This window comes from Chamaea fasciata, unplaced genomic scaffold (assembly GCF_029207755.1).
Source record: "Chamaea fasciata isolate MVZ Bird 193981 ecotype frontalis unplaced genomic scaffold, bChaFas1.0.hap1 SCAF_10, whole genome shotgun sequence".
Classification (NCBI taxonomy): domain Eukaryota; kingdom Metazoa; phylum Chordata; class Aves; order Passeriformes; family Sylviidae; genus Chamaea; species Chamaea fasciata.
In genome coordinates, this window is record NW_027094095.1 from 13,963,185 (window position 1) to 13,989,120 (window position 25,936).

At 38.7% G+C, this 25,936-nt stretch overlaps 2 protein-coding genes across 4 annotated transcripts in view; one reads left to right on the forward strand and one right to left on the reverse strand.

The window, feature by feature from the left end:
• The first annotated feature begins 4,252 nt into the window (after window positions 1–4,252).
• On the forward strand, window positions 4,253–19,799 carry FRRS1 (ferric chelate reductase 1). Of its 2 annotated transcripts, XM_066192382.1 has the most exons (18): window positions 4,253–4,382; window positions 4,488–4,562; window positions 5,292–5,440; window positions 7,984–8,173; window positions 8,405–8,541; window positions 9,174–9,268; window positions 9,595–9,745; window positions 10,577–10,756; window positions 11,588–11,686; window positions 12,212–12,359; window positions 12,884–13,000; window positions 13,309–13,424; window positions 13,705–13,791; window positions 14,716–14,813; window positions 14,987–15,045; window positions 15,794–15,937; window positions 17,008–17,069; window positions 17,175–19,799. In XM_066192382.1, exons 3-18 carry the CDS (start codon window positions 5,393–5,395, stop codon window positions 17,265–17,267), a joined length of 1,824 nt encoding a protein of 607 aa, XP_066048479.1. In that variant the 5' UTR covers window positions 4,253–4,382; window positions 4,488–4,562; window positions 5,292–5,392; the 3' UTR covers window positions 17,268–19,799. The 2 variants fall into 2 exon arrangements, with proteins under 2 accessions (XP_066048479.1, XP_066048478.1); XM_066192381.1 differs by having other exon boundaries at window positions 4,253–4,562.
• Window positions 19,800–21,438: 1,639 nt separating this feature from the next.
• Window positions 21,439–25,936, reverse strand: part of PALMD (palmdelphin) — a 47,540-nt gene continuing 43,042 nt past the window's right edge. For both annotated transcript variants that reach the window (XM_066192383.1, XM_066192384.1), the window contains exon 9: window positions 21,439–23,077. In XM_066192383.1, coding sequence (XP_066048480.1) covers window positions 23,034–23,077 — 44 coding nt within the window. In that variant the 3' untranslated portion in view covers window positions 21,439–23,033. The remainder of the gene's footprint in view (window positions 23,078–25,936) is intronic.

The window sequence follows — 25,936 nt, forward strand, 5'->3', positions numbered from 1 at the left end:
GCTGGTATGAAACAACCTTCTCTCCCTTATTCTTCTCAAAGCTCGCAATGTTGGATATGCCTTTTACCAGCTCTGTTATGGCCTTACCGGTTTGTTAACTTTTGAGAGTCTCTGCAAACATTTAGGTGAGACTTGGTAAAGTAGGAGCTAAAATCCCTGCAGCCCTTCCCATGGAGGGTACTCAACCATCCCGGCATGGTTCTCCCGCAGGGCGCTGGGCATGTACTAGCTAGAATGTTGCCACAAGTAACAGTGCTGTGTATCATTCCTCCAGCAGGACTGCTAGTCCCAGAACCCAGAGCAGCTGCAAAACCCACAGACGTGCTGAGTCTGAGCAAAGAATGCATTTAGAAGCCATGAAGGAGTCAAATTAGGAGCTGCTGAGAAAAGGTGAAGAAGTGGAAATGAGTTGTCTGTGAAAGGATTTCTGAGATGAGATGAAAAAGAGTAGGAAAATTAGTTCCTAATCCAAGTGAAAGGGCAAAGAAAAAAAGCTGGGGGCAAAGATAGAATTGAGATTGGCTGGCAAATAAACTGATAAGTGTGTGTGAGAACACTGCACAAGATTTTAATTAATCTTAGCTTCACATTACGAATTCTGTAATCAAGTCTAAAGTGCCTTACACTGAAGCACTTACAGGTCAATGCCTCTGCCAGCAAGCTCTTTGCTCCCTGTAAAGCAGAACAATAAAAACTTATCCCTTCTTGCTGATATAATAAAATTAATAATTTAAAAAAGCATCACAGCAATGGTCAGAAAATACAGAAAACTCAATAAAGTTAATAATGCAATACTTTTATCAGATAAAACTTGCTAGTGTGTGTCAGATAAAAGCACTGACCCACATCACTTGGACGGGATGAAATGATTTTACTGAAGTCCTTTATCAATTTATGTGTGTTGTGCACTGCATAAGTAGAGACTCTCAGAAAAGTGACAGGTTGTGTGTCATTTTCTCATAACACCTATCCACACCTGTCTCAAATTGATATCAGGGAACCAATCGTAAATATTTCGTTTCAGATAAGCAAGGACATACTTAAAAAAATCTATTTAAGTCAAAGTGAATACATATTTTGGTAGAAAGCTATGGAGCAGGAACTTCAGCTGTTGTGTCACAATAGAGATGCAAAACCAAAGCAGGTTTCTGTGCAGTCGACTTACAATCCTCACTTGGCTGATTGGCTACTGCCACCAGGTGGCTTATTACAGTCATTGACGGAAAACTGTAAAATGTGTCTTACCTCTAGGCAAACAAGTATTTTTGTATAAATACTGTTCCAAGTCTGAACTTTATGTGTGACATAAATTCAAAAATTAATGTGATTAGTAAAGAACTAAAAAATGCATACAGTAGAAGGAAATTTCTGAACATAAAGAATGCTTTAATCTAGTTTGTAAGTTAACAGTAGGTTGGTAAAACAGGTAAGTATGAAACAGTGCCAAAGCTCAAGGGAAAAGAAATTATTAATTATGGAGAAAAATATTTCATGCTACATTGTGAATTCATCATCAGTTATTTCCTTTTAGATGCTAAGGATTGTTTCAATCACTCAACATTCCCTTCTGTGACAAAACACCCCCACCATACACAAATCGGTTTGGTAGGAAGAATTCTTCATATCTAAGATTAAAAAATTGTTGTTAATTCCCTAATACATCTTTAAATAAGAAGATAATGCTGAAAATGTTGATAAATGCTGAAAGCTTGAAAAATCTTGAAATGCACAGTCTCATATGTGTAGTTTACGCAAGAGAGAGATGAGTAAATATTGGTGCCAGGACTGGTATCTTTACAGAAAGCCTGGTGGTATCCATCATGTATTTAACAAATCCAAATGCACTTTTTCAAACAGGTTTCAGTATTTCAAAATAGGTAACATTAGTAACAAAAAATTCTTTGATCCAGTTATCCATCATCTTAACAATCTGGTAGGGATGCAGCCTTTTTGTACCTCACTCAATTTGAACTCCAGTGATGTTTTATGGCGATAACCTTGCCAGTAACATAGAGCTCAATGCACATATATGAAACTTGAGCAAGGTCTGACCTAAAATTCCACAGTTTTACTAAACAGTTAGCTTAATACCTAAGAGGAAAGTTGATTAGAAGGAATCACATAGTAACATGGGTTCTCTTCAATGGCTTATTGTTCTCCATATAGCTTTGGGCTTAAGAAATAGAACAGCTGTCAGTATAAACCTTGGACTGCACAATAGTTAATTTCCAAAATTATATATATTTACTTAATTGCTTTCTCGGTTCTTAAACAAGAGAAATTCCCCTTTATATACTTGGAATGATGTCTCCTCTGCGAAATGCCTGTTGCTTTCAAAATTATAGCTTTCACTTACTTCCTTAGGTGCCTATAATAAACCATGCAAAAAAGCCTCATCAGCTTCTTTTCATGTTAGATGTGTCGTTCCTTTGCTACTTGACGTCCTCATCCTCTGACACAGGTCAATGGTAGGTTACACAGCTTTATCTCTCTTCAGGCGTGCAGGAGGATTCAAACCCACCCCCCAGCCCTTTCTGTCTCTATCTCATTTGGTTAAGTTAGAACCTCTGCTTTCTAATAAATACAGAATTGTTATGAACATACTAACAACAGTTGCAGTCACAAAGAAGATGTAGCCGTGGACTTTTTGTAGTTCATATACCCTAATGCATTCTATATACTTCATACTGGACTTGATACTTAACAAAGTAGCATGCTGTGCCCTTTCATAGAAACATTTTCATTAAGGCTGCAGAACAATTGATTTTATTATTTTTTTAAGGAGACAGGTATGTTTGAAAAGAGCCTTTCCAGATGGATTGATGATTGCCCGTGCAGTAATATGGGGACTTGTACTCAGTAGTTACAGAGTTGGTTTTTCTTCTCTCTGGTTCTCTTGGTTTTCTTGCTTTACAGCTCTTTAGCAATACCTAACATCTTTTGAAATTAGAGAAGCTATACAATGATAAGCAAAACAGTATTCCCTCCCTTACCCTCTTTACTTTTCACAGAAAAATTATTTTTTCTTCTTAAACTCTCATTACCATTTCCAACAGAATTGTAACTTGTGTTTTCTTTCTTCCCTCCTCGTGGGTCTTAATGAGGAAATTACTTCCATATATACTTATATATAATATAATATAATGTTTCAGATATGTATACCCCATCCTGTCAATGAGCCAAGACCCTAAAATAACATCTTTAAATATTTGCGTATTAATTCCACTATACTCTGTGAAAGTTATGAACCAAAATATTTCACGGATGGCTGGGGGAAATAGACATATTTCACTTCAAGCTATCGCTTATGCATTATATTTCTTTAGTTACTGAGCACTGAGTGAGACCTCAGCTTCCCAGTGACTCCTATGAGCAAGATAATGCAAGTGTAACAGCCAAATAATTTTTCTGATTAGGCAAAGTGATTCCTTATTGTTTTTCACATTAAATGTATTTTTAAATATGTTATCACAGAGTACCTGTAAAGGTAATGCTGATTTTATAGAAACTCTTTTTTAAAGAAAAGAGTGAACACTAACAGACCATTTCCTAGTCTGTTGTATTTTAGTAGATAATTTTTTTTAGAAAATATTGCTGAATTACTTGTATTAAGATCTCTAGAGCTGCTCAGAACTACTAGTAAGCAAGTGAATCACTAGAGCTCTCCAGTAAAAGTGTTTTTAAACACAACACAATATTTCTATGCTGTGGGAGGGCAAAATTCACGTTGGATTTTTAAGTAATTGTCTTTTTGTGCCACTTTGTGAGCAGTTGAGAGCTTGGATTTAAACAATACAGAAGTCAGAGAAGCCTGTGTAAGCAAATGCAGTTTCTGCCAGCAAAGCCCCAGTTACAGCCAGTATTTATTTGCTTTCTTGATAAGAAAGGCTTGATTTTGCAAGCCTGTGTATGTGACCACCTTTCGGCCCACGAATAGCACCGCACATGAGCTCTGCAAGCTTTGACAAGGCCAATCTCTCACTAAAACTCCAGTTGTTAACCCAGGACGAGCATCCAGACCTCCAGCGTTGGGAGGCTTCAAGGAAATTAGGTGCCCTAAGACCTCCCAGCGCCCCGGTTCTGGGGGCTCCCGGCGGGCAGCACCGGGGCGGGCACACGGGGCGTGGGCAGCGCTCGGTTGGCGGCTCCGCGGGCGCCGCTCCCCGCCCCGCCCCGCCCCGCCCGGGCCCTCCGCGCCCCGCGGGCACCGCCTGCGCCGCCCCCGCGGCCGGGAAAGTGCCGCGGCCCCGGGGAGGCTGGAGCGGATTGGTCCAGCCGCGCCGTCCCCTTCACCCTTTTCTGCCGCAGCGGTGCCGGAGAGGAGAGTGGGACTGAGGAGCTGCCGTAGCCTTTGTAGTAGTGTTTTGGTTAAACTGGTGCCGGTGAGCGCTCAAAGTGGACGCTGCAAGTTTTTTGGGTAGTGTATTTGCTTAATAGAATATCTGCAGCAGGTATGAAGCAAAGTAAAATATGGTGGTGTTTTGTAGCTGCTGCCTTTCATGCAAGATTTTCTGGATTGCTTTAGAGAAAACTCCTAAACCTATGTGCCTTAATGAGTAAAGGTAAGCTATGGCTAATTTTATCTGGAAGCCATACCATGTTCCTCTGGTATCTTTTTTTCCTTCTTGTTCCATGAATATTAGCTTCTTATTTTGTTTTTTTTTGTTAACGTGAATAAGAGATGGCTTTATGATCACTGTGACAGTAAATGTGCTCATGCTATAGTTGAAGTTACTTGGGGTAACAAACTACGGGTTTTTTGGGTTCTTCACACAGATAAAAGTTTGCAAGGTTGGGGCCTTGAAGATTCTATGCAGAGCAGCTGCCCAAGTAAAACCATTAAAGCAAACAAGTGAACAGGGCAAAATCCTTGCCTCCTGTTCATTCTTGGTGAGATATATGGAAAAAAGACAAAGTTACCATATTTTTAAAGTTGTTTCTTCTTCTTCTAAAATGTCTCTTTGATAGGGAGTAAATGCATAATGAGCTTTAAAATTATGCTGCAAATTTGTGTTAACTAATACTTGGGGAAAGAAGGTATCAAAAGTTGCTTGTAGGTTCCTGCAACCAGAAGATAACTGCACTAGAAGGTAATTAAGTAATTACTTACTGTGAAGCTCTTTGAGGTCTGGGGAAGTGTCTGACAAAGCAAAGGAAGCTGCAGGGTCAGTGCTTCATTACAGCATCATGCATTTCAGCTGAAGTGTGGGGAAGCTGTATGAAATACATGCCTGAAGTAAAGATGCTCTTATAAACCTTATTTTTTGTGTGTGTACTGTTTCTTTTTTCAGACAAGCTTCCTGGATACAGTAAAGGTTAATACATTTATATGCAAACCAAATAGAAGAGATTAAAAAGTAATAAAAGTTGTTTTTCTACAAGTAGAGAGCCAATGGCAGTTTTATTCAGACTGTGTCACTGTAACAGGACTGGCTGTAAGGTAAGTACCTACACTCAAACTGTTACAAAAAGTAATTTTGAAACACATATGCCCTTGAAATTCTCTTTCCTAGAAAGAGCAAGATGCTGAGGTACATGTGTTTTGTTGTTTTGTGTGCGTGGGGGTGTGTGTGTTTGTATTTTAAAAATAGTGAATTATTATGAATATGTTTTCTGTCCTTGCTCAATCCAGCAATCCAGGACCACCTTTAACAAAGCAGAAGAGGCCAACCCAGGCTCTTTTTATGGATTCAGAGGGAGGGTGACTCTTGGACAGCAAGACTGTCTGCTTTCTCTTTGTAGGGGTTTATTTCTAAATGAATGTGTTATAAACCCCTTATATTAATATAGGTTACTCCCCCTGGCTCTTTCCTTTTTTGTAGGCCCTCTTTTCTGATGGTGCTCAGGAGAAACTTCTGTCGATGGTAGTTTTCGTACCTTTGAGCTGACAGTATGTTTGCCTTGCCTGTTGTCACATCTCCCCTTCCTCTCTGAAGTTATTTTTAGATTCCACACTATGCAACTAATGAAACAGCTCGAAAAAGATAAGTTCTGTGAAGAGATTCTTGAGCTGGAGTGTGAACATTGTGTTCATGAGCTATTAGGCTACCAGGGCTTTCTTAGCTGTTGATACCTGCAGGGGCTGTAGGAGTTGTTTTCAACACAGAAAGAAGTAACTTACTGCACTCCATTTATCCAAATCTCTTTCAGATTTTGGTCTTTTTAAAACTCTGTTAATCTCTATTTAATATTTTTCTTCTGCCAGCTTTTGAGTCAGTTGAATCTGATAAGAGTATTTCTTGTTTCATTTTACATCCCTGCCACATCCTCTGCTACTTAAAGCAAAATACTCCCCTACTCTTTTTCTTGGCTCTGATATGCAGCCTTATCTCTTGTTGTCTTGAAAATTTCTCTGGTACATATAATTGTACTGAATCTTAGTCTTTAGCTTGATATAGCCATCTTTAACTTATGCATAAAATCAATTAGATGTTAACTTTTGACACTTTGGAGAAGTGCTGGAACTAGAAGGAAATACTTAAATTTAAAGATAATGATCATAATGTATTCTTGAATATTTGTGAGGAGTTGAGTGTCCGGTTTTTATTTTTCTAGTTCCTAAAACCTAATTGTTCAACACGCTCTTACCTCTGATTTTCTTCTGTTTAGTGGTGTAATGTTGCTGAGGAGCCCATATGTTGAAGTAAAAATATAGCATTGCCTTGGAAATTGTGGATTTCCATGTATGAGAACTTTGGAAGAGTTCATGTTGATGACTCCTGTTGTATAAGACTAATGATGTGCCTTGTCTTCCTTTGACTGCTTTTTAGGTGTCAAGAGTTCAGTCTGAAATGGCTCTGTGTGTTTATCTTCATGTCCATCCACTCGGTCAGGGAACTTCATAACCTGATACTTCTTATCACTTGCTGCAAAACAGGCATGGCCCTGCCAGAAGGCAGACCACCTTGGCTGGCCTATGTTCCACCAGGGCTGATAACTCACTTCTTGTGCCTAAAGATTGAAAGGAACTTTATCTCTCTTCTCCTGGCCTTTTGGATGTGGAAACACTTCATTTTGTTGGCTAAGGTGTTCTGTAAGCCACAGTATAGCTGTAAGCCCTGCATGCTACTGAACAGCAAAACAATTGCCACTGCTTTTATCAAAACTGCGTTGTGGCAGGGCAAAATACTGTATGATGAAAGCTGAGGTTAGGGGTTCATAGAATTGTATTAGGATCTGGGGTCCTACTATCCCATGTCTTTCATGCGTGCTGTTCCCTTGACAAGGGTGTGACAAGCAGTCCATTCGACTAATTGTCTAGAGGTCCAATATCCCAAAGGAAAAGTTCAAAGGAGAAGTCTTGTGCTTGTCTGCAACAAGCATATGTATTTCTTTGTCCAAATCTTCATACCACATTCTCACTCTTGCATGTATAAAATGTATTTCTGGCATTTGGTGACTTTAGCTTCCCTGCAGAAAGAAGAACTTGTTACTGGAGAATTATTTGTCATATGTGAAGAAATAGACACGGGTTGTGGAAACAAAAGGCAGTCTGTAATGATGCAAAATTTGAAGCTATGATTATTAAAAGTGGACTTGATACTAGCTGTGTAGTTCCTCAATACTATCAACCTTCATATATCTGTGAAGCATGTTTTAAGATTCATTTCCTGTGCAGATATTTAAGGAACTTTTTTGGGGGTTTTTTTGGTTTTTTTTTTTTGAGAGAGAGTGAACAGGAGAGAGATTGGCAAAAGATATTTTAAAAGTGCTGTCAAAATGCATAGAGGGAAATAATCTACCCAGTGGATGGAGGGATCCATTGACAACCTGTGGATTGCCTGAAATCTGGTATCTAAACATTCTAAAAATGCCTGGCAATTATCAGAAGCTATTCAGCAGCTGGAAGTGGTGTCTTCTCATGAATGCTTTTTTTAAATGTGGTTTTGTATTCCACTATGCAATTGATTTCTAAAGAGGAGTGATGACCTGTAATGTAAATATTTATTGTGTTTAATTGCCTGTAAATTTTATTTTATACAGATGGGGCTGCCTGGTTTTGCTGTTTGGATGTTTGTTTGCCTCTATGCATCTGTGGTTGGCTATCCAAATGGAAGAGTAAGAGAAGCCTGTTCTAGCATGGTACCCTGTCATGGGAGCTCTCCTCAGCTGTCACCTGAGCACACCATTACAGTGAATGGGACTGAATTTAAACCTGGGGACAGCATAGAAGGTATTGTGCCAGTTACAGCATAGAGTTTAATTTATTGTTTCTTTGTATTATAGTATGTCTTTCCTCAGTTTTCTATACTGGATTTATCTAAGGTTGAATTTTGTTTAGGTAATCCATTAACCCTCATTCAGTACTTGTAAAATGAGCATCTGGTAGTCATTGCTGAAATACTTACTTCCTTCTTCCTCTGGTCTAGAGTTAAACTTCTTTTTATTTTTCTTCTTGCTTTAGTCCATCTGTCTGGACCAGATTTTGAAGGCTTTTTCATCCAAGCCCGGGATGCAGAGCAGCTGGACCGCCCTGCGGTTGGTTCTTTTGTGTTGGCTGACCGGAGGCGTTCTCAGCTGCTGACGTGTGGGCGTACCAAGGTACAGTCCAGTGCCTTTGAATGTTTCCTTGGGCCCTGAGGGGCTTGTTCCAGAATTACGTCTGGAATAGGACAGAGCTGATCCATGTAATCTTATTCGAGTTCAGTGAGTCTCTGGGGAAATTGGGCGAACTTGGAGTTTAGAGGCATGACTCTCACTGCAGCTCTGGACTATTCTTGTGAGCTGTTTAAACTATCCTGGTGACAGAAGGCTGTTGACTGCTGCAGGAAGATGCAGCATTTGTATCCTAAGTTTTACTTTTACAGAGTGAACATAGTGTATTCCTAATATTAAAAGGAGGAGCCATTGCACTGTCTCTTCATCCTCTAACTGTCAAGAAGTAGAGCATTTCCTTACTAAGAAAACCTCACTATTTCTGCATAAATGCTGCAGGGACCTCTGCTTCATTGCTGGAGTCTTCTGGATTGAAAGTCATTCCTTTTAGTCTTGAAGATTGTTAGGATGAGTAAGCTGCAGTGCTCACCTGAACTGACCATGACTGACTGGGAAAAAGCCAATTGCATTGGGGTTGTGCTGTGTCTCTGTAGGATTTAGCTGCAGCCTCTGCTGACTGTGTTTAAATAACAAAATATGTATCCACTGTGTAACTCTTGATATGTGTGTGTTCTCAGAATTCAGCTGTCAGTCACACAAGTAAAGTGAAAAAGAAAGACATAAAAGTTTATTGGGTAGCTCCTGGAGATGCTCCAAAACATGTACAATTTCTGTAAGTAAACCTTGTATCAATTCTAATTTATTAAAATGCAGACAAGATAAACCTGTACCATTGTCTGTGTCAAATATTGATCAGCAACTGAAAAGCCCTTGGGTCCCATGGCCTCAAAAGTAAACACCCCTTACTTGCTGCAGAGTCTGTGTTAATTTGTTTTTTAGGACGGGCTTGAAAGTTGTTGTTGTTGTTGGTTTTTGATGAGGGTTTTACAAATAATTTGTGTGAACTATAGATTATTTTTCTTTTTTTTCCCCTTTTTAAAGTATCAGCCAACTATAAATGTATAAATTAATGACTCTGTGTGCGTTGTATTTTTTAAGAGTCACAGTTGTGAAGAAATACAGGATTTTCTGGGTAAAAATTCCGGGTCCCATTGTTTCTCAGCCTGATGTGCTGTCCCCAACACCACCTTTGTATGCAACATCAGAGGCTATGTCAACTTCACACCCATTTTCCTACATATCAAAGCCAGTAAGTAATGATAAATCTAAATCTTAATGCTTGTGATGAATGGAATTTAATGAGATGACATGGATACAGCCTATTAACAGAAAAGGAGAGGTGATGGCTGAGTAACTGTAATATCTAAGGCTAAGAACATGACAGCTACCCTTAGCTGAATTGCCTGGACTTTGCAGGGTCAAATGTTCTCATGCTGCACACAGGTCAGAAGATTAACAGAACATTTAGAAATTAACGATCAGAAAATATTGTGCATCCTTGTCACAAGAGATGGGAAAAGACTTAATCTGGTCTTGACTCATCACTTCCTATTTAGCAACTGCAGGCTCAGAAGCTTTCTTCTCTGAGTTCATCTGTGGTACTGACTTCTGTTACTGAGTTTTGAATGGATTGAGCAAGCATTGCTATTTGATCCAGGATAACTGTGACTTATAATCAATGTATTTTCTCAATACATTTTCTCAATATGTATCAGTGGAGTTTCTACTTTAAAAAGCAAGCTTAAAGCTGTAGTACCTTTCTTTTCTTTCTCATCTTACAACTGCTATTACCTCTCCAAATATTAAACCAGAGGAAGTCTTTTTTCTGAAGTTCTTACTGACTTTTCTAACTTATTCTATTGTAATACCTTTAAAGTAAAAATTCAACTCAAATTTAGCTTGGAATTTACTATCGTTTTACTTAGTAGTCCTAGGGTAATTGTAGACATGGTTTAAGAGTTTGGTGTGTAGACATAGATGATGTTGTTCCTTGTATGGTTTTTTAATACCATGGGTAGAAAGTAGGAAGAGAATGGAAACTCTCATTGCTCACAATTTTTTTGTTTGCCTAATTGTTCAGTTTAGTGCATCAAGTTGTGGAATTATGAAGTTCTGCATTAGGAACCCTACAAACTGTGATCCTGGAAGTGCTTCCTGTTTTTTTCTATCCTTCCAACAAGAGGAGAGTTCAGTTTTTATTGAAATGAGTGGTCCAAGTGAAGGATATTTAGCATTTGCATTTTCCCATGACCAGTGGATGGTGAGTGTTCTATTTTGTTTTCCGTAGTTACTTTTGTGATGTTAGTAAAGTTTGAATGGAAATGCATATGGAAAATGGAAATACTGCCAGATGTCAGACAACATGTGACTTCCCTATAGTGCTAAAACAGAAGTTTTTTCTTAGGTGAATAGTCACTTTTAGCTCAGGAATGAATAATTGGAGTAGAATTTCCCTATGGATATCTCTTGTGGCAGAATTCGCCCTGAAATTCAGACTGAAATTCCTGGTAAATCAATCTTTATTTACCCATCCAAAAATCTTACCCCTTAGAAGCTGAGCTGTTATTCTGAAAACCATTTTGTTACTCCTATACAGTCTTAAAAATGTTTAGAGATACTTCTTTCTAGCTTAGGTTAAAGTGAAGGGATGATGCTGTTGACAAATGCATAATCTATAAGCTACTTGTTGCACAAGGAGATGCTTTTTATATTCATATCCCTAGTGCAGGCACGCTTGGTTCTTAGCAACACTTTTTTTACAGCTTTGGAGGAAAAAATCTTGTAATTGAAGTGGATTTTTAAATAGTTCCAACATCCATCTCTGTCTTGTCTAGTTAATTGAGTAAATTCTAAATGATTCAAGAAACTTCTGATAATGTGGTTGTTACTCTGAGAGGGGAGTGTGAATCATAATGTGTGTTTCTATGTGTCATCTCTTTGACTGAATGTGTCTTTGAAAAATGGGAAATAACAGCTTGATAACTACAGAAATCTCTCAGGTCTTGCTGCCTATATTAAATCAAAGACCTTTTGGGGACTGCCAGTAGTGTTTTTTATTGGGCTATAGATATTTCTCTTTTCAACTCTGCAGGGTGGTGATGATGCTTATCTGTGTGTTAATGAGGATCACCATGTTCATGTGAGCACTGCCTGTCTGAAGAAGCGAAGTCATCCTCTCTTGGATTCAGAGGTATGTTTTAAAACAACTCAGACACTTCCACAGATGTAGCTTTGAAGTAAGGCATGCTGCTGCTTTGTGCTTTTGTTTTGCACAGCAGGTGTAAATACTGAGGTGGTATAATAATTCTCTAAGGTGGTATTGGCTGGGCTCTTACTTCCTAGTAAATGTTAACTTTAGAAGTCTAAATTTAATTTGTAAAGATAGTCACATGATGGGAACTTAGTCTATTTAGAAACTTTGTGGTTAGTATTAGTCTGTCCCTTTGCTAGAACTGCAGCTGCAACTGGTGTGTCCTGGGTTAAACATTGTTTATGGGCTGCAAAAATTAGTGATAATAAGTTCAAACCCTAAGTTGCTATGTTGACTTACTGACATACCTCTTGCATGCCAATTTAGAAGGGATCCCCCTTCCTTGGATCATTCACATTTTTTCTTTATACATCAGTGACACTCCTGTCTTTTGCAGGGTTACTTTTAAGCCAATTACTCTGCCAATCTGAAAGCACTGGGTATTAAATATCTCCTGTTTTGTAGAATGCCCTTGAAGATGTGGCATGGAGGCTTGCAGATGGTCTTCTTCAATGTTCTTTCAGAAGGGGTATACGTCTCCCTGCTTATAAACAGAGATTTAATCTGGATAACAGTTACTACATCTTTCTGGCAAATGGGGAAGCTAGTGAAGGTAAACTTGACTGGTTGCTTTTCTTTTAACAGTGCCAAACGAGTTAGTAACACTTCTGTAAGATATGGCTTAGATGAGAATTGGTGTCTGAACTAAGGTTTCCAAGTTTGAGGGCTTTAATTCAGTCACCTTTACTGCTTCTCTAAATCATGGGTTTGCTTGTGGAAGTTTTGCAAATTTACTCATACATGTGTTGTATGCTCACTTGAGGACAGGAACTGATAGTTTCTTGAGAACTGGCCACATCTTTTTTTCTAAATGCGGACTAGAATCAAAGGGAATTATTCTTCATGTCTTGTGTATGCAGTGGAGAAAAAAGGTATTTTCTGTAGCTGGGTGAGTTGTGATTTGTACATGAGGTGTGCAGCATAGCTTAGATGATGTTAGGTTCTTCCCATATTGTGTGTTAGCTTGTGTGATTATGCACAGCAGTCTCAACAGGGCTTGAATTCATGAATGAGGAATGGGCTAACAAGTGCAGTTGCTTTCATTAGCAAGAAATAAACCTCTTTGTTACTGCTCAGGTGGACTCATTTACAAACATCGTCGTCAGCCCCTGGTCACTGACGGACTGTACAACGTCACAGGTCTTCCTCAGAATATTGGAGGCTCCCGGGCCCCACGGCTTATCAAGGCTCATGGTAAGCTGCACTTCCTAGTTTTGTCTTCCAGTTCTAAATTTGCTGAGGCTGGAGAGTTATTGCAGAGTTGGTATTCCCTCTTGTCTTTCTGACACTTACGTTGTATATTCTGTTGGCTAGCAAGATGAAGTTGTTAATTTTTTGTTTCAAGAACAGTGTTGAAAGATTTTTTGCCCAGGAAAATGAGCCCACTCTTGCCTTTTCCCTTAAATTTATAACTGGCACTTGTTTTTCACTATTTCAAGTTGTTATAGTCGCATTTTTGGTTTAGTTCTATTTGAAATGAGAAACCATTTTTCTATTTTCAGGAGCACTAATGTTTGTCGCTTGGATTACCACAGTTAGTATTGGTGTTATTGTTGCACGATTCTTCAAACCTGTCTGGTCTCATTCATTCCTACTTGGAAAGGAGTTGTGGTTTCAGGTGGGCAAAATCTCCACATATCTCCAGATGTATTTTGTAGCATTATTGCAAGCAGAATTATAAACCTACTAGATCCAAGCAATAGACTAAACATGGTATGATTTACATCTTTCTTTAATCTTACGAAGTGGAACAATTGAAAAACAGAAGTTCACCTACTTTACTGGTAAAGTCTAAAGTGGGGATTAAGAATACCTTTTAACTGTAGGTCTATTTAATGTCTTTTAATGATGTATTAAGAAAGCTGTAGAGTTTCTAAAAGCACATTTAACTTTTCAAGGTGCATCGTATGCTTATGTTGACCACAGTCATGCTGACAAGCATTTCTTTTGTGTTGCCTTTTGTATACCGAGGAGGTTGGAGCCAGGTAAGTGTGTTCTTTTTGTTTTGCTTGTTAACTCAAAGGTAAAGGTGGGACTAAATGAATGAGGAAGTCCATTGGCAACAAATATGTTATGACTATTCCTATGCAAATTTCTGTGAAAGCTGTGCTTAAGTAGGCTGATTTCAAATCCTAGCAACACTCTAGAGGAATGTTGTCTCTTTTAAACTACAGCTGAAAACTTTCGGTATTTTCCTTCCTTCCTCTTTCTCCTAAATAAATTCCTTGCTCATAGGATCTTTATATGCTATTTTGGTCTTACTGTTTCCTTAGACAATATGAATTTGGGAGGGGAGTAAGGGTGTGATGGCTGACATTAGCATGGTAAACCTGCTGGAAATAAGTGTTTTTGTTAGCTTAGATGTATTTGCATCCAGTGATAAGCTTAGTCTGGAGCAGTAGCTAGACAGAGGTTGTATACCTGTTGCTGTCACCTGTGTTCTATTTGATGCAAGGTGACATCAAAAGTTGGAAAGTCTAGAGAGCATCTGAGTTCAAGGTGGGAGAATATGGTCACATGTGTGAAGTAGGGAACTTGAATAAAATATTTCAGGGTGAGAGAGAAGACCAGTGCTGGGATGAGTTATAGGCCTATCCTGAAAACACAGGATTGAGGCTGGAGAGCTTGGACTATGGCTTCTATGTTCATACTAGTCTGCTCTTCAGCTGTTAGAATTTCTCAATAAAGCCAAAAGGTTGGAAAACCCTGAGCAGAAATACCAGTGTGTCTGTTCCTGAGGCAAACAATCTCCATCTGGCTGCAGGGCAGCTTATTGTGTCCTGTTGCCTCTGCCAGTGCTGCTCCATTGTAACTTACTAATACACGAATAAATAAAATTGGCAAATTTTTGGTGTCTTTTCTGTCTGCTTATATAGATATTATGTTTAAGAAAAATGTCCTCTGTTTAGCAAGCAGGTTTTCATCCTTATCTTGGCTGTGCTGTGATGGCTTTGACAATCTTTCAACCACTTATGGCAGGTTTCAGACCATCTCGTCATGCACCGAGGTACAACTGACTCATTAAATTCCAGCCACAGGAATTCAATGTGACTGTTTCCTTAAACATTCTTTTTACAATGGAAGACTTTTACAGCTTGAAAGTAGGCAAAAATTGTTCTTTGATTTCTGCTCCCTTCCCTCAACTATGTAATCAATAAAATGTGTTTCGTTGTTTTGTAGGAGGCAATTGTTTAACTGGTTTCACTGGAGTACTGGTACGACAGCTAGAATATTAGCTGGTGAGTAGAAGTAATAGTTGTAACTCCCATTTAACTGATTTAAAGGAGCTTTGTCCTTCATCTGGGCTGTTGTTCTTCTAAAACATCTATAGACATCCAGTCTGAAGATCCTTTTTCTTGGCCATCTTTTTGTGAGTTTTAAGGGCCATTGGATACAACTTAGAGAAAAAGTGACTTTAAAACCAAAGGAATTACTGAAAAATCTGAAATTCCTCTGTACTGTGGACTGGCCCTTATCTTCATAATTTCTTTTTGCCTAGGAAGATATGAGAATAGTGTTCTTACTGTAGCATAGTTTAATGTTGTTGAATGGGAGACTGGAATTTCACTTATATATCCAGAAGCTGGGTTTAATTCTAGTAATAGAGGCAAGCTTCCACAGGAACCTTAAGCACTGTTATTGTGGTGACTGGTGGTGTTGGTAGACACAAATGCTGGTGTTTTTGTGGCTGGAATGTGATAGGGCACTAAGCAGGTTAAAAACCATCTTGGCCTTTTCCTTTCCTTCCTGTCTTCATGGTAGGCCCTCACACTACCAAAAAACTCGAAAACAACCCCACCCAAACAACCCCCTATCCCACCCCAAAAAACCCTCAACAACTTTCAGCTGTATGAACCCCTTTAACCTTGTTCCTCAAGCAGTTTTAGGTAATTCATGGGAAATCTATTTACAAAAGCATTGAGAGCATTTTTAAACCACATTGACTCATCATTCCTATTGGTTTTTTATCTTGTGTTTACTGAATAGTTGTGACTATGTTCTTGGGAATGGATTTGCCAGCACTTGACCTGCCAGACCCCTGGGACACCTATGCAATGATTGGCTTTGTAGCTTGGCATGTTGGTACTGATGTTCTTCTGGAAATCCACAGCTACTGTCTCGTTCGGAAAGGTACAAACCCAGCACATCTCCTGTTGTCCCCTTGCTTGCTTGGGGATAACGTGGATTGAATTTCAGGAGGTATTTTTTGACCTCTAACTTGGAAGCTGAAAGGGAGCAACTCTTGAGTAATAGTGTCCTATCTTCTGTAGACAAATGAGTATGGAAGAAAACCAGTTTTCAAGACAAAAGTGTTCTAGAAGAGTGGGGGTTTTGCCATTTAAAATAGTAGCTTCTCATTTCTCAAACCACATTCATAGAGGACTGAAATGTGTAAATATTTTATGAGACTATTATTTTTTTGCTATAATTTTGATCCCAGGTGGGTGTGTTAAATCCAGATTAATTCATGCAGATTTAATCTGCGTTTAGCTCTTGACGAATTGCTGTTATTTCAGGAGCAAGCTTAAATGCTTGCCATTTTGACTGAATGGGGAAGGAATGTGAAATCCTGACTCCAATATGTCTAGGGAAGAGTTGAGTAGTAACTTCATTAGAAATTATCTTCACTGGCTGGTGTCACAGAGAGGAGGTGACTGCACATATGAATGACCTTGGGTCTAAGGCTGACATGAGACAGCTGCAGAATTGAAGAAGTGTGATTAATTAAGAGTCTGTGTAAGGTAGCATGTGGAGAAGGAGTGATTACAAAAGATGTGAATTTAAATTTAACTGCAGTAATTACTTCCTAGAAATAGGGAAATTAACCTGAAATGTTTGGACAATGAGTGTTCTTGTGTTGGCTAATGAAAATACTTCTTAATGAAATCCAGTTATCTCAAAATATAAAAGGAAAAGGTGTAAGCTTAAAAATCAGTGTTTTGATTATTCAGTCTAGCAAAATGTTTTTTACTTCAATGTTCAGAGTTTACTTTTTGTAGGTCAGCTCCAGAATAATTTTTCATTTGTGCTGTGAGCATGATAGTAGCAGGTCATGAAATGTCAAATGAGACTTCCTAGTCCTTTTCAGATTTGATGCTGTGTAAGACTTAGTCACAGGATCAAGACTTCTGCAGTATGAAAATTAAACCCTCCTTCCTCTTAAGGGCAGTCTTGACTTCTGTTTTTCTTTCCATGAACAGCTGAAGTGATAGAGGATGACAGAGTACAGATACTGCAGTCACTCACGTCTGCAGAAGCAGAGGTGAGTCACATTTCGGTAACTAACTACTGTGAAATGGGATGATTCTTTCTTAAACCAATAAGAAGACTTGACTGTTCAATGACTTTTCTTCCCCTTTTCTTGCAGGGTCGTCTGTTTAAACAGATTGTGTTAACCATCTATGTCTGTGGAAATATGGCATTCCTTGTTGCCTTCCTGATAGCAATCAACCAAGTATGAAATAAATATTTGAGAATTTTGTGACAAAATACTGTGCAGTGGAAAAATCTGCAAGGAATACTTTTTATTACAACTTCTTTCTCAACATGTCCCTGAAGATGTAATTGAAGAATAACAGCACATGCATGTCATGCTCAGTGTTAGGGAGAATGAGAATTCAAATCTAGTGAGGAATATTGCTGTCTTTTGATGGGACTTTTAATGGGAACCTTTGCCTGAGTAAGGAATGATATCTCTGTTTCTCAAGCACACTCGTTAACTTGATTGAAGCTTATAGGTTAAGAGAAGACTGAGAAGGTGTGCTGAAAATGTTTTGATAGTCAGTTCCCTAAACCCCTTGTGAATATTATTGGGGGAGTTGGTAAGACATGACTGATCCAGATCAATATGTTCACCTTACTGTGTTCTAATGACATGCGATGTGCCAGCTTCCTGTTCTTGGCAGTCTTGTGCATAAAGAAACCCTCAACCAAACAAACCACGAAACTTGGTGAAAAATTGTCACAAATAAAGGTTGTGCTAAATAGATAAAAGTAAAATGCAAAAAGCACTGTCTGCTCTAAGAGCAGTGTACTTACACAACAAGTATAGAACTTTGGGAATTTTGGTCCTTTAGTAAAACCACCATTTGCCTCATTCAAAATACTGCTCTGTCTCCTCCTTCTTGGTGCCTCTAAATCATAAAGAGAAAACATGTTTGCAATATAAATGCATTAAAACTTATTCTAATTTATCCAAAACTTGAACCAGGAAGAACCTAGTCTTTGGTTGCTTGAATTACTTGACTGTGAGAATAAGAAAGATTTCTGCCAATTGATGCTTTAATGGGAGTGAAAATATTTGCTCTGGAATGCTGCAGTTGTATTTATGCCATTGAGCAAAATGTAGATTGGGAGCTAGGCAGACTTCAGGAAAAGCAGCTTCTGGTAGTGTTAAGTGAGAGCCCTTTGAGTTGGCATATCTAAAAGACAAAGCTATAAGAATTCTGTAACAACTCTATTCTGCAAGAATATTGGAGGGCAATTTTTTAGTCAACAAAAGGTTTCTCCCAATATATGAACTAGGTACCAAGATTAGAAAGACTATATTGTTTAACTTTTTTGGTTCATGTTTTGCCTAAGTATGGAAGGATACTCTTGAAAGGGCATTTTGGAAATGAAACCTTGATATGCTGTGTAGTTAGTGTTTTGCAGTTGTGTTATGCGGCTCTAAACAGCCTGTTCCCACACATTTTCATTTTTCTTACTGGAGAGTATTGATTTTTAGTTGTAACAATGCAAAATATATTTTAAAGCTGGGGCTACTAAGGCATCTGGGAATTAAAGTATTGGGAGTATTGGATAGAGTAGTGAGTAGTGAGGCATGACTTGGTATAGACTTTTACAGCAACATCTCTACAAATATGGCCAGCTCTAAAATACTTGTAGGTGGGGGTCAGGTGGTGGTTCTTTGCCTTTACCAAAGCTGTCTGGTTCTGGCTCTTCTACCTTCCCCAGCCCATAGTGCAGCCTGTTGCATGGACAGGTAATATTCAGGAAGCTACGTGTTTGTCTGTAGTCAACGATCTTTTCGGCTGCTCAGATATCTGATTTAGCCATATGGGTGTTTATGGAGCTGGGATTAATCCCTTTGTCAGCAGCATCTGACTGTGGGTGAGTCCAAGTTGAATCATCTCCCTTAGAAAAGTCATGTGCAGATTGGGAAAGGGGGCTACAAAGAAATGAGTTACAACCCAGGCTGAAGGACAAGAAGCATGGGGCAAACTGTGTGGGTGTGGGGGTTTTTTAGAGAATCTCAGGCTCATCTACTGTTAAAGTTTTGTGGGACTATTTCAACTACTGTGAGTTAATAGAAGAAAAATCACTCAACCTAGGCATGATTGATGGCTTTTTAAATTAAGGTTAATGCCGGATTCTTTCTGTAATACAATAGCTGTCCTGAGGGTTGTTTCATTTACACGTGACAATGAACACGGGTTTTAAAACATGCATGTAAATATCTCAATAAAAGTTCTTGTCCCTTTTAGTAATGTGAAAATGCTGTCAAAAAGAAACTAGAAAAGTCTTGTTTAGGAGCAAAATGGATTGTCTGTTTTTTCTAGATGTTGTTTTATAAATTTAAGCTATGTAAATACTTCCTAGAGAAACTAATTTTGAAATTGAATGTTAAAATAGTTCCACTTTTTAAAACAGTTTCTTTTCCTCAAGAAGAAAAAAAATTTCCTTGTTTCACATCTAATACAAATTCAAAATTGGAAAAATTCTCAATTGCTCTGGATAATTTTTATCTTACTGCTTGCAGTATTGTCTAGTTTCTTATGGGAGCCCTTATGTGCAGTATTGTAACTTAATTGATTGAAAGACTTGCTAATTTTAAATAATTTCTATTCACACCACTACTCCTGTCGTTTTTCTGCATAACTAGTAAGGGGAAGCAATTTGTCATTGTATTCCAGTGTCTTCCAAAGTTTTCTTGTGTGTTCCTTTGGAAGAAAAAAATCTGTGGATGGCTTTGATATTGGCAGGATATAGATGACAGGTAGAAATTTATGGTTAGTCTCACAAGTAGTTTACTGTTTTGATTGTTAGGTGTAGCCTCCAAGTACTGGTCATCCACTCTTGGCTTAGCTACAAACCATGTTATTTGCCTGTGCTTTGAACAAGAATTACGTGGTGCAAATGTAATGGAGTTCACAGCTACTTTGTTTTACTTTAGGTAATTTTTAGCTAGTTGACATTTCAGACTGCAGCAAGAACCAGGGGAAGGCATATTTCATTTTTCCTTCTTACACTGAATGCTACATTGTTTTCTGTTTTGTCAAAAATCACAAGATGGTGAGAGGTCCAGTTCCGTGTAATAATGGCCAGGTTTTTCCTTTAGCCAGGGAAGTCTAAGGAGAGCTCGCCTGCTTTGTGTTCCATTAGTTTGTAACACTGTGTGGCGCCCTTGTTCAAATAACAGCACTTTTCCTTGCTTTCTCTTAACTGTCACCGGGGGGTTGACGTGTAAAAGTTTTCCAGAACAGGAAGTGTTCCTAAACGAGCTAATTGGAAAAAAGTTCTCAATCTTTAAATTCAAGCCAGCTCATACAGAAGACTTTCTGGAAAGGGTGTTTGCTTGATATCTATTCTCAAGCTTTTGTTTGAGCAGGTATGGATGATTTTCTTTTGTCATGTGGGTATACGCTTTTCCAGACAACTGAAGATGAACAGCAATCACCAAGGAAAAACTGCAGTATCCTGCATTTCTGTGCAGAAATTAACACCTCGGTGGTTTTAGACCTTTGGTGCAGACTGAAGTAAGAAGAGTCCAAGTGAATGGAAGGAGGGTCAATAGGGATGATCTGCTAGTAGATCTGAGAAATTCTTTGCTCATATAAATCTGATTCTGACTTCTCTAAGGGGTTTGTGTGGAGGGGAAGCTGTTGCATATACCTGAGGAAGTGACACAGGATAAATTCATCAAGATGTTCTTGGAACCACCTGTTGTAGTTCATACCTGACCTACTTCAACCACTGTGTAGCTTCTGTTGGTCTTCTTGTGCTGTGCAAAAGTGACTTTATCTAATGTAAACCACAAAACTGCATCACTCTGAACCAGCCATTTATGACAATCATCCCACACAAATGACACTGCACTTAAGGAGTGCAACTTCAGCTTTGCTTCAGAGAGATTTTTGTCTTGTGGGGCCTTAGAAATCACTTGGCTTTAATAATGAATTAGAGTTTTGTATGGTATCTCTACTGATATTTGAAAAGATGATTTGCCACCTTGCATTTCTCTTCTTGTTGATGCAGAATGCAGGAAAGCTCTGGGGCTGTAGCACTCAGATGATGGACATTCCTACTTTCCAGAAGCACAAAACTTTTCAGTCTTTCCTTTAAACTACCTTGACTAGTATTGTGATGGTAGTTGCTCCATTTTCCATGTTATTTAAGTTTAATAGTACAGATTCTTGAAGAAACAGAGGATGAGTGTCCATAGCCATCTGCTGCTGTTACAAAAACTGTTTGTGATTACTTCATATTACTCACCTACTCTCATTTCTTGGTGTATCCTTAAGAATTGAGGCTGAAGCCTTGTGCTTTCACTACCAGCAAATAACAGAAGAAGCATAAGGAAAAAACCCACTATAAAACAACAACAAACAACAAGATAGACATAGAGGAAATGTACTATAATAAAATTTATTTGTTTTTATTTACTATTCCACTTTCCAGGTAACCATTTCTGACAAGTATTAAAATTTGAAATTATTACCCACATCAGACTGGGAGCCACCAAATGTTTAGAGGCTACAAATCAGTCAATTACTACCATCGTGCCTCAGTATGAGGTAGTAACTTCAGTTTCCTGCTTTGAAAAGAATACTTGTGAAAAATTAAAGCTTTTTTTTTTTTTTTTTTTTTTTTTTTTTTTTTTTTTTTTTTGCTGGTGCATAATTTGAGTTAGCTATACCAGAATAACACAACCTGAGCTTTATCTGTTTAGCATTACAAATGAGGCTAAGACCTAGTGAATTAAAGCTGTAGTGATTTGAGTATAATGGTGTAGTGTGCTGTGAGGCACTTTTTCTCCCCAAGAACTATGTACTGGAAAATCTGACTTGGATGTGTTTTTTCTAGGTGTGATTTAACCTGCTTTTAGGGCCCTTACCTCCTCTATTATGTGGAAAGAGTTAACCTGTTTTTTGGTGAGAGCCTTAAGACTTGCTGGAGAACTGTGCCCAGCAACAGTTGCACCTGTAACAGATCTTTGTTTTCAGCTGCAGGACAAGCCACTGGCAGCTCAGTATTTCTGGTGGTAGGCTTGCCTGATTTTAACCCCCCAGTCAACTGAAACCCAAACAGCATGGTTGTTGGGTTTCTTTTTTTCTCTGTTGTTGGGGGGGGGGGAGGGGCGATTTGTTTGTTTTGGTTGGCTTTTTTTTTGATAGGCACTGCATCTCTGGCAACCAGTTTCTTGGAAAAGCGGGGCTATCTCAGCAAGCTGGGAGGTGAAACCACGCTCAGGGGGTGAGGCTGTTCATATTATTATGCAAGGATTGATCCATGAGGTTGTGGGTGGGCAGGATGTTTGTGGGATGGTGAAGAGAGCAGGGTGTGAGGATGGCTACACTGTCATATGTAACATAGAAAGGTGTATGGACTGTGGAGCTCTAGAAGGTGGCTAAATATTTAAATATGCTGGCTTAATTATTTTTGGTTTGTTCTGCTATCACTTGGAAAGGAATGCTTTACATGTCATCCAAGGTAGTATAACTGGAAAACACTTGTTATATTTACAGTTCTTCCTGCTCCTCTCTCACATTTGCTTTTTATTAACCAGTGCTTTTAGAAAAAGAATGCTGGAACAGCATTTTCAGTCAAAATCAGATAGATTGGCATACTTGAATGTGAAACAATGTCCCATGAAGTTCCATGGAGATAGGTGTTTATCTGCTCTGTGTATATAGCAACAGCATATTTCTGATTGTAAGAACAGGTACGAACATGTCTTCATACTTGTATATACACTGCATTTATGGCCTTAGGTAACTTTCCACTACTTTTAACAAAATCCAGGGTGTGATTTGATTTGTGTGTATGTGGCAGTTGGTCAAATCTGAAAGTCTGTTAAAGTCCATTGCATTATGCAGAGGGCAAAATAGCCCATGAAACAGAGTAGCAAAACAAGCATTATGATCCAGAAAAAGTATGTGGAAGAAGGTCTTCTTAGCTTTATCTGCTTTGAGTGGTAAATTTTACTTCCATGCCATTACAGCAGTTAAAGCACCTTTTTCCCCAGCTTTGCCATTCTCATCCTCAGAGCTGCAAAAATAAACAAACAAAGCCATTGCATTTTAAGTCTTTCTTTCTATTTCTGAAGCAAAATCTCCTTATTTAGAAAAAATGAAGAATACACATACCTCCAGTGGTTAATCCAGCAGAATAAGCATTGTTTTAGTGTTATAGAAAGAAATCAGTAGAAGGTGTTAGTTCTGGTAATTTTGCAATAAAGTGAGTATATTAAGAAATTACTCCATAATTGCTATTTAAAAATTACCACAGCAATCTCCTGTTTTATCTCTGTTACCTTCACTAACACATTGCACAGAATTGGTTTTGCCCTTGACAGGATGCTGACAGATTAAAAGGATGCATGAATAATTAAACAAACTCTTTGTTTAAACTGCACTCCTCAGTGGGAGCTGTAACTGTTTGGAAACCTTTTCCTTTTCTCAGAGATGCTCAGAGAAAACTTTCCTCTTTGCTGGTGTTGTGAGTCAGAGTGGGAGTTAGTCATGTTCCTGATTTGATCTGATGCAATAACAGTACCTGTATAAACATTCGTGTGGCTATTGTCTGTAACTGGGTATAATGTGGGTACGTTTGAAAGGGACAGTGCAAGGCCAATGATTTCATGTTAAGATTATTTTTAGAACAGTAATATAATGCTGTTGTTTGATATGTAAAAGCCTCCTCCAGCACATTGTTGATCTGAGAATGCAATGGGAATAATCTCCATTACCCTGACCTGTTAGTTTGAAGAGTAACCAAAAATAGCATGTCTCATTCCTGCACTCTGCATATGTCTCTCTGCTGAGGCACGAGGGGTCAAAGCAGCTGTTTACTTGATTTACACATGTCAGCAAGTGTCCAACTGAAGTTATATTTTGAATGCTGAAGTTGATGCAAATCATAGAAGCATCTGAGTGTAACTTTATATCATAGAGCCACTGATGTTAACCTTAGCTCTTACAAAGACACTGTGTACTTTTTACAGGCTGAGGAATTCTGAGGGATTCAAGCCCTGGTCATGGTTTGAGAACAGTCAGTTTGATTCCTCACTAATAGCTCATAGTCTGTTTTTGTCTTGCTCTATACATTACAGAAGCAGATGGTGTGCATGAATCTTCATTAAAAAGGATTATTATATTTTATTTTCAACACAAATGGAGCTGTCTCCATTGTGTTTTTTGAAGGTTGCAAAGCTTCCAATGGTAGGAAAAAATAGCTCATCTAGACTAGCTAGCTGCCAAAAGCCTTGGACCTTCGTGTCCCATGAGAGCCTGTTTCACACTGTCAGTAGGTTTTGCTGCTTATTCAGCTTTAGTTTTGCATTTCCTTATTCATTTCACTATGTCTAGCCTTTGTTCCCTCCGAAGTACTTTTCATTTCCCTAATGAGCATTGGATCTTCAAAACATTTGCACTTGAATTAATTTACCTGAAACTTAAAGAAGAAAATAAGCTCTAATAATGCAAATCTGGGTGTACTAATTATAGCATTGTCATCCTTTTCTCTCTATGGTTTTTCAGGGGGCACATACTTTGAGATAATGGTGGGGGAAGGAAAATTGCTGCTATACGGAGAGAGGTATGTCCTACATCTTTGTAAGATTGTGGGCATGAAAAGCTCCTAATTTAATCTGATATGTCTCTGTATAGATTGGCACATGGAACAATGCCTCTGCTTCCTTGTCCTTGGCCATTGCTAACTAATTCAGTAACTTGTTCTGAAGGTTCATTTCTTTCCTAAAAGAAAAGAAAAATTGTTGTATAAGAGACCATCGTTCTGGTCTGTCCTGTGCTTCTTTGCTTTTCATTGTCTTTCAGAGTCCTCAGTGCTTGTTTAATGTTTAAATGCTGCAAGTGCTTCCCAAAACTTTAGTTTCTGAGAGGATTAGTTTTCTGTTTTGCTGTTTGTTGTTTTAGTAGTGAATGATGAGCTACCAGAAATAACTGACTCCACTCTTTTCTCTCATGGTGTTTAGGGTGAACCTGCTAGGGTGGGCACCAATGGCTGCTTTGAAAACAATACATTTCTCTGAGAAACAGTTCTGTATAATACATTGTTCTAGATCGAGAGGCTTTCCTGGTTTTGTTTCCCTTTTAGAGGTCTCAGTAGGATTATAGGGCTGCTTGGGAAAGATTGAGTCACTTCCTGGCTTTTTCCACTGATCAAAAATGTCCCAGGGAGTGGCAATAAATAAGTGGAGGGCTAAAGAAGAATATGGCTTAGTTCCAAATTCTAGTAGGCGTGAAGATACTTGGAGACAGTGCTGACTGGGGGAATTTTTTAGGCAATTGCCAAACTGCTTGTAATTTAGCTGGGATCCATTTTTCCCAATTGGCCATTTGCTTATTGGTGGAATAGTTAAAAGTAAATGGCTGAGAACAAATACAGATTTACAGGACAGATTCTCAAATATCTTTGCTGTATTTGCACTTAGTCCCCTTTCCTGAAAGTCAATATTTGTTTTCCACTAACCTCTAATGAGAGAGAACCCAGATTGTTTGGGAAGTGTCTGAGGGAAAGAGAAAAATGTATGAATTTCAGATGCTTCTCCTTGGACACAAAAATAAGTGGGGTTTGGTAAGGATAGAGATGCTCAGCTAACATCCCATGGCCTATATGGTCCACCTGAATGGTGCTGCCAGCTTGTAGGTACTACGTGGACAAGTCTTTCCCAGGACACGTTCAGAAGCACCCACTCAGCAGGCTGTAGGATGAATGACCTGTTCTGGTAGAAACCGGAGGGTGGGTGAGTGTCCCTTCTCCATTGTCCTATACTTATGTGATGGAGGAATTAAAGGACCATTTCCAAAATACAATGGGCTGGAGCAGCTTCTGGAATAGTTTATCTTGCCTGTGCTAACTACTTCTGCTTCCACTTGCTGGCATAAG